Source organism: Grammomys surdaster, unplaced genomic scaffold (assembly GCF_004785775.1).
Source record: "Grammomys surdaster isolate TR1022 unplaced genomic scaffold, NIH_TR_1.0 126133, whole genome shotgun sequence".
NCBI lineage: Eukaryota > Metazoa > Chordata > Mammalia > Rodentia > Muridae > Grammomys > Grammomys surdaster.
In genome coordinates, this window is record NW_021620941.1 from 7,466,957 (window position 1) to 7,475,747 (window position 8,791).

General features: G+C 39.6%; 1 protein-coding gene across 1 annotated transcript; it reads left to right on the forward strand.

Annotated features, from left to right (window-relative positions):
• The first annotated feature begins 6,933 nt into the window (after positions 1 to 6,933).
• Positions 6,934 to 8,418, forward strand: LOC114612169 (calcium-independent phospholipase A2-gamma-like). The gene is given in 4 exon segments (XM_028757133.1): positions 6,934 to 6,943; positions 7,259 to 7,561; positions 7,827 to 7,853; positions 7,856 to 8,418. Coding segments are annotated over 4 exon segments (903 nt in total).
• The last annotated feature ends 373 nt before the right edge of the window (positions 8,419 to 8,791 follow it).

The window sequence follows — 8,791 nt, forward strand, 5'->3', positions numbered from 1 at the left end:
GTAGGATCTGATGATTTTTTGAATTTCCTCAGTTTCTGTTGTTATGTCTCCCTTTTCAGTTCTGATCTTATTAATTTGGACACTGTCTCTGTGTCCTCTGGTTAATCTGGCTAAGGGTTTATCTATCTTGTTGATTTTCTCAAAGAACCAACTCCTGGTTTTGTTGATATTTTGTATAGTTCTTTCTGTTTCTAGTTGGTTGATTTCAGCCCTGAGTTTGATTATTTCCTGATGTATACTCCTCTTGGGTGTATTTGCTTCTTTTTGTTCTAGAGCTTTCAGGTGTGCTGTCAAGTTGTTAATGTGTGCTCTCTCCAATTTCTTTTTGTAGACACTTAGAGCTATGAGTTTTCCTCTTAGCATTGCTTTCATGGAGTCCCACAAGTTTTGGTATTATGTGTCCTCATTTTCATTAAATTCTAAAAAGTCTTTAATTTCTTTCTTTATTTCATCCTTTATTAAGTCATCATTGAGTAGAGCATTGTTCAGTTTCCACTTGCATGTGGGTTTTCCATTGGTTTTGTCATTATTAAAGACCAGCCTTAGTCTGTGGTCATCCGATAGGATGCAAGGGATTATTTCAATCTTTTTGTATCTGCCAAGGCCTGTTTTGTGACCAATTATATGGTCTACTTTGGAGAAGGTATTATGAGGTGTTGAGAAAAAGGTATATTCTTTTGATTTAGGATGAAATGTTCTATAGATATCTGTTAAATCCATTTGGTTCACAACTTCTATTAATTTCAGTGTGTCTTTGTTTAGTTTCTGTTTCCATGATCTGTTCATTGCTGAGAGTGGGGTGTTAAAATCCCCCACTATTATTGTGTGAGGTTCCATGTGTGCTTTGAGCTTTAGTAAAGTTTCTTTTATGTATGTGGGTGCCCTTGTATTTGGAGCATAGATGTTCAGAATTGAGAGTTCATCTTGGTAGATTTTTCCTTTGATGAGTATGAAGTATCCTTCCTTATCTTTTTTGATTACTTTTGGTTGAAAGTCAAATTTATTTGATATTAGAGTGGCTACTCCAGCTTGTTTCTTGGGACCATTTGCTTGGAAAATTGTTTTCCATCCTTTTATTTTGAGGTAGTGTCTGTCTTTGTCACTGAGGTGCGTTTTCTATATGCAGCAAAATTCTGGGTCCTGTTTACATAGCCAGTCTGTTAGTCTATGCCTTTTTATTGGAGAATTGAGTCCATTGATGTTAAGAGATATTAAGGAAAAATGATTGTTGCTTCCTATTATTTTGGTTATTAGAGGTGGAATTATGTTTGTGTAGCTATCTTCTTTTGGGGTTGTTGGAAGATTACTTCCTTGCTTTTTCTAGGTTGTAGTTTCCTTCCTTGTGTTGGCGTTTTCCATTCATTATCATTTGAAGGGCTGGATTTGTGGAAAGATATTGTGCAAATTTGGTTTGTCATGGAATATCTTGGTTTCTCCATCTATAGTGATTGAGAGTTTTGCTGGGTATAGTAGTCTGGGTTGGCATTTTTGTTCCCTTAGGGTCTGTATGATATCAGTCCAGGATCTTCTGGCTTTTATAGTCTCTGGTGAGAAGTCTGGTGTAATTCTTATAGGTCTGCCTTTATATGTTACTTGACCTTTTCCCCTTACTGATTTTAGCATTTTTTTCCTTTGTTTTGTGCATTTGATGTTCTGTTTATTATGTGACAGAAGGTATTTCTTTTCTGGTCTAGTCTGTTTGGCATTCTGTAGGCTTCTTGTATGTTTATGGGCATCTCATTCTTTAGGTTAGGGAAGTTTTCCTCTATAATTTTGTTGAAGATATTTACTGGCCCTTTAAGTTGGGAATCTTCACTCTCATCTATACCTATTATCTTTAGGTTTGGTCTTCTCATTGTGTCCTGGATTTCCTATATGTTTTGGGTTAGGAGCTTTTTGCATTTTGCATTTTCTTTGACTGCTGTGTCAATGTTTTCCAAATTCTATTGAGATTCTCTCTTCTATCTCTTGCATTCTGTTGGTGATGCTTTCGTCTATGACTCCTGATCTCTTTCCTTGGTTTTCTATCTCCAGGGTAGTCTCCCTTTGAGATTTCTTTATTGTTTCTATTTCCATTTTTAGATTCTGGATGGTTTTGTTCAATTTCTTCATCTGTTTGGTTGTGTTTTTTTGCAATTCTTTAAAGGATTTTTGTGTTTCCTCTTTAAGGGCTTCTACCTGTTTACCTGTGTTTTCCTGTACTTCTTTAAGGGCGTTACTTATGTCCTTCTTAAAATCCTCTATCATCATCATGAGAAGTGATTTTAATTCTGAATCCTGCTTTTCCTGTGTGGTGGGGTGTCCAGGGCTTGCTATGGTGGGAGAACTGGGTTCTCATGATGCCAAGTAACTTTGGTTTCTGTTGCTTGTGTTCTTGCGCTTGCCTTTCGCCATCTGGTTAACTCTAGTGTTACCTGTGCTCACTGTGTCTGACTGGAGTCTATCTTTCCAGTTATCCTGCTTGTGTCAGAACTCCTCAGAGTACAGATGTCTCTGTGTTCCCGTGCTCCTAAGCTCCTAGGTGGAAGAACTCCTGGGACTCGGGCCACCTCTGGGATCCTAAAATCCTGCTGCTCTGAGTGCAGCAGTTCCTCTAGGATGGCTCAGGATAAGGTGTTTCCACAAGAGCAGACCAGCTAGGTGTGCGCCCAGCCAAAAGGACCAGGTGTGGGGCAGAAGGGAAGTAGTATTCCAGAGGGACAGGGTTTGGGTGGCTGATGGTTCCTGAGCACCCCTGGTTCCCATTTGTAACTCTGGAGTGTGAGGTAGTGGGCGAGGGTTCTTACCCGCTGCTCTCAGTGCAGTGGCTCCTCTAGGATGGCTCAGGATAAGGTGTCTCTACAGGAGCAGACCCACTCGGTGTCTGCCCCAGCCAAAAGGACCAGGCGCGGGGTGGGTCCTCTCTCTTTCTGTTCTTATCTGTCCACCTTATTTCTCTGCCTCTACTCCATTTTCCAGGTCTCCTACCTGCCAGTAAATGTCCTTTTATCCTAAGCCTGTCGTATAGCTGAATACCTTGGCTGGACACACCAAGATGTTCCCTCCAGCTGCATCACTGGTGCCTAAAGACTCAGTGTTTCCAACTTTGTGCTTTCAGGCTCACCATTTGCTCATCACTCCACCCACCAACAGTTAGGTAAGCTTCCCTTTTGGTCTTTTTAACATCTCCCAGAGTCCAAGGAACTCTTTCAATATACTGTTACATGCAGAGGCACTTTCAGCTGCAGCCCTTAAAGCTGACTTCAATCCTACCCTCTTCACTTGTACCTGTACCATTACCCTTGAAGCTGCAACTCTGTGGTTTCCATAGGCCCTGCTAGGCTATTGCACCCCTTTCTGCTCTTTTCTTACTCAGATCTTTTTTGTGGATAGGACCCCTTTCTGGAGCTTGGTTCTCTGCCTTCTGTCTCTCCAAAAGTCCTGGTACCAGGCACCAGGTCTCCTTAGCTGGGCTAGGCTCTGACCTCTGACCCCTGTTGAGTGCATGATGATCTACTGAATGACTTTTGTTCTTTTTTTTTTTTTTTTTGTCCTCCCTGGGTCTGGGGACACCCACGACTCCAGGCTACAGTGACACTCCACTTCCACTTTCCCATCCATAGGAACAGGCCTCTCATAAGATGCCTCTTAAAAAACCTTAGTCTTAAATTTATTTGTCTTTCCAATAAAATTACTACAAATAATATGAGCGATCGGGGAGGTGGAAAGCAATTCTCTATGTCTCTTCTCTAGGCCCCGGATCTTCCTGCCTGGTCTCACTCCTGAGATGTATAGATCACTGTATGATTTAATTCCAAATTCTACTGATGTTGATTCCCTCCACATGGCACTGGCTCCCAGCTTGCCCATGTGGACCTGTGTTTGCCACCCCACCCCCCATTCCTCTTTCTGGTTTCCCCACCTGCAGATGTTTGCTCACTCTCCAGATTTTATTTCTGATTTCTGGATTCTCACTGTGAATGATTCAAACAACTTTTATACTTAACTTGCTCTGCCTACTCTTAAACTTCTACTTTCTAAATTTTTTTTTTTTTTTTTTTTGGTTTTTCGAGACAGGGTTTCTCTGTGTAGTCCTGGCTGTCCTGGAACTCACTCTGTAGACCAGGCTGGCCTCGAACTCAGAAATCCACCTGCCTCTGCCTCCCAAGTGCTGGGATTAAAGGCGTGCGCCACCACCGCCCGGCTCTAAATTTTTTATATCTAATTTCTTTCCATTCTGCATATACAAAAAAGCTTTAATTATGAAACAGCAATTATAAAATGTCTTAATCCCAATTAACTGTTTATTATAGAAATCTCCTTTCAGACTAAGAAAACAAGGCTTATATTTTAAATTAATATGGATTTTTGTATGATGATACAAATTTAAAGTTATATATATTACATATATAATATGTTATATATATGTATATTAAAGATTTATTTATTTATTTCATGTATGAATACACTGTAGCTGTCTTCAAGACACACTAGAAGAGAGCATTGGATCCCATTAAAAATGGTTATAAGCCACCATGTGGTTGCCAGTAATTGAACTGAGGACCTCTGGAAGAGCAGTCAGTGCTCTTAACAGTTGATCCATCTCTTCAGCCCTCATAGTTATATAGGTACAACATGCTATGTATACAATTCAACCTGGTTTAAAATGTTTCTTATATGATGATAAAATTTCAAGATCATAGAGGTCCATCCAGATTAACAAAAGCTAATTTAAAGTGTGTGTCTAACCATCTGTCTTGTTGTTAGCACAAAGCCAGTGCATGCTTATGTAATGAATGCTGTTCCTTTCAGATGCTATTTAAACATATATAAGCTTAAAATTATTCAATACTAGTCTACTACTATTCTATGGTGTTTTAAAGAAGTTATTGCTCGCCTTTTCAGACTCAGACATGTTTTTAAAGTCCAGGGCCAAAATAGTAATTAAAATCCCCATGTTCAGGTAATCTTAAATCACACGATATGTCATCCTGGGATGCAACCAACACTTGACTAGTTGCCATCTTTGCTAAGGGCTGGAAAAGGCAGAGCTATAGCTTCACTGCCATCTTGGTTGAGGCCAGCCATCTTTGTTGTGGGAAGTTCTCAATTCATTGCTGTCTTGCTTGAGGGGAGCAACTGGTGACCTAAGCCAACTAGGAAGGCAGGTCCCCAAAGATACTTTTGAACTGAGATAAGATTTTTATACGATCTCTATCCTGGTTGGGTAAATTGTCACACTGTTGCTCTATGTTTTCACTCTTTAAAAGATAGTTTATTTTAATATCACTTTAGAGGTTTGCAACATTAAAAGGTTTAAAGATCACTGCCTTAAAGATATGTTTTTGCTGATGTTATTTTATAATGTAGCTTTGTATTTTATAAGCTATAGATACACTGTGTAAAAAGCTATAGATATATCATGTAAAGATCAAAGTTTCTCAATCTCTTTGAGAACTATGTTTTTAGATTTGATACTAAATGAGCTTCAACTCAAAATCATAATTTTTAAAGCTCAAACCTGTTGGGAGCCAAGTCCTAGCAGAAAGCAGCTATCATTTTTGGAGCCATCTAGAGCCATATACCCTGACAAGAGACTTGTTTTCCTCAGCCTACAACAGCTGAGCACACTTGATAAACATCTTTGTTTAGTGCTCCCAGCTGCAAGGTGCACGTGGTATCCATGGCTACAAGGCATGTGGCATAGTGCCTTCAGCTGTGTTCCCCTGCTTGTTCATGAGGACAAGGCACATGGTAAAGCGTATAAATACCCAGGAATTCCTAACAATGAAAGAGACTTGATCAGACTCTGTCTTGTCTCCATTGTTCACATCTCTTGCCCCTCCATCCCCACTCTCTCTCTGTTGACTGACCCCAAATGGGTTGTTACACAAACCTAACAGGATTTGGACTCAAAAGTTACCATTACAGGTTTTAGTCTCAAAAGCCAGTATAACAGCTCTAGTCTCATGAAAGCTATTATAATTAAAAATACAAGCTGATAGTCAGTAACCCTATAAATGGTCATATTCTCTAATGTGTTCAAAATCAAAAGTCATGTTTAGAACCAGTGTAGCTAATTAGACTATTAAACTTCAGTCCCTGCTTTATATTTGCTAGTTACAGCTAGAGCAGATAACTAAAAACAGACACAGACTGTCTAACTCAGATATGCTCAATAGATACTAGTTCTCAATCCTGTTAGAGATCTGCTGAATATGGCATTAGATGTATAAGCTTATTATGACAGATAGAGTCTCCCAAATCTGAACTGTGACCCTCCCCTCCCAAGGTCTCCAAGAAGATATGGGCATAGTGATAAAGGACTCCACCTGGATTGTGACACACTAACCACTAGATAACACTATCCCAATACCTTTCCCACTGCCAGGGCTTGACCTGAACTGTGGACAAACATAGGACACCCAGACAATTGAATGTCTCATATTGGCTAGGACAAGGTGAGATCATCTTTCCCATGTTTCTCTTCCACAGACAAAAGCCTCTCATCTTCTGGGCCTAATGGCCAGACTGCCTCTGCCTGAGTTTTGATAGAGACCACAGGGGACCTGGGAAAACTGTTTAGGTGTGGACTATAGAACAACCTTTGTCATTTAATTAATATATGGCATCTAGATTAAAATTTATCCTTCTCAGGTCTCTGATTACACTGACAGCTAAACCAACTGTAGCTTGACAGCTAGAGAACAGGCAATAGCTTCTTGCTGCAAGGCAATCCACCACTGTGTTAACTTCATAATCAGTTAATTAGCTTGTTAAGACTACCAGACTCTTGTCAGAAAGGCAAACAAGTTTGTCTTGCTCACAGGCTTCATGATAAAGAGATGTACAAGTTTCAAATGTAACCTTTTGCTACTTTCTTATCTAAAAACCTCAGTTTTCAGTGACTGCTTCACAATGATCAACCATCTATGTCTCATGATAAATAATTAGATGGAAAAAGGTATAAATTTTATGCAAGGTCTGAGGATATGAAAGCTTAAGTTATGAGGATCTAAGAAAATATTTGAGGGTCTAAGAAGGTGTTTTGAGGTCCGTAGTTGCAAGATATAAAGGTTGGAGGACATAAAAAACTTGGATGGTGACAAAATGATTTAAGGTACAAAAATGCCTCAGCTTTCTTCCCTTCAATTTGCCACTGTTATATTAGGACTTTGAAAGTTCAGAATCCTAACATTAATCAATGGAGTTCGATAAATTATTAGCCTAACTCCAGTATAGGATCCATTTTTCATAATCACTAGTTCAAGATTTTAAGTTTCCCTTACTCAAAAGCCAATTCATCAGCTTTTTGATTACATCTGTTGTGTACGCACAGGGGCCATATTAGCACTTATGCTGGGATTGTTTCACATGCCACTGGATGAATGTGAGGAACTCTATCGAAAGTTGGGCATGGATGTGTTCACACAGAATGTCATTGTTGGGACCGTCAAAATGAGTTGGAGCCATGCATTTTATGACAGTCACACGTGGGAAAAGATCCTTAAGGATAGAATTGGATCTGCATTAGTGATTGAAACAGCGAGAGACCCAGTGTGTCCTAAGGTAGCTGCTATAAGTACCATAGTAAACAGAGGACAAACACCAAAAGCTTGTGTGTTCAGAAACTATGGTCATTTTCCTGGCACCAACTCTCACTATTTAGGAGGCTGTCAGCATAAAATTCGGCAGGCTATTAGAGCCTCGTCAGCTGTCAGTGTAAGATGTGGCAGGCCATTAGAGCCTCATCAGCTGTCAGTGTAAGATGTGGCAGGCCATTAGAGCCTCATCAGCTGCCCCAGGCTACTTTGCAGAATATGCGCTGGGGAATGATCTTCATCAAGATGGAGGTTTGCTTCTGAATAACCCTTCGGCCTTGCCCTGCATGAATGTAAATGTATCTGGCCAGATACCCCGCTTGAGTGTCTAGTGTCTTTGGGCACAGGACGGTATGAGAGCGATGTGAGGAATACCTCAACATACTCGAGCCTGAAGACCAAGCTCTCTGATGTTATCAGCAGTGCTACAGATACAGAGGAAGTCCATATAATGCTTGATGGCCTATTACCTCCTGACACGTATTTTAGATTTAATCCTGTGATATGTGAAAACATACCCCTAGATGAAAGCCTAGATGAAAAGCTGGACCAGCTTCAGCTGGAAGGGTTGAAGTATATAAAAAGAAATGATCAAAAGATGAAAAAAGTTGCAAAACTATTAAGTCAAGAAAAAACAACTCTTCAGAAGATCAATGACTGGATAAAATTAAAAAGTGGCATGTATGAAGGCCGTCCATTTTTTTTTCAAAATTGTGAGTCGGGTATGCCTGTGTTTTCATACATGAAGGCCATCAAAAGATCCGCCAGTTTAGAGAGGAGTGGTGTGATTCAACATGAATTTTCTGTAGGACACTTAGTGAATTCTGGGAATTCCTGAATCAAATAATGCGTTGAACAGCTCAAACCTCACAGAAGATATGATTGGTAACAGAAGTTATATATGGGAATTAGGTATTTAAGATGTTCATAACCTTTAGGCATTTTATTACTATGCTAGTTGGTTTTAGTATCTATTGGTCTTAAATTGTTTGCAGTTTGAAAATGTATTAATATATGTGCCAAACACGAAATGGGGACTGTTATACTTTATGCCTTACTTACTTCAATCATGTGGAATTTGTGTGACTGTTGATTTTCTTTCATGTCAAAAAGGTGATTTCTCTTTACATTTACACTACTTAGCATTTCATTAGGAGCACCCACAATCCATGTGTTACCTTTCACTGTAATAATCATTGAAAGAGATAGAA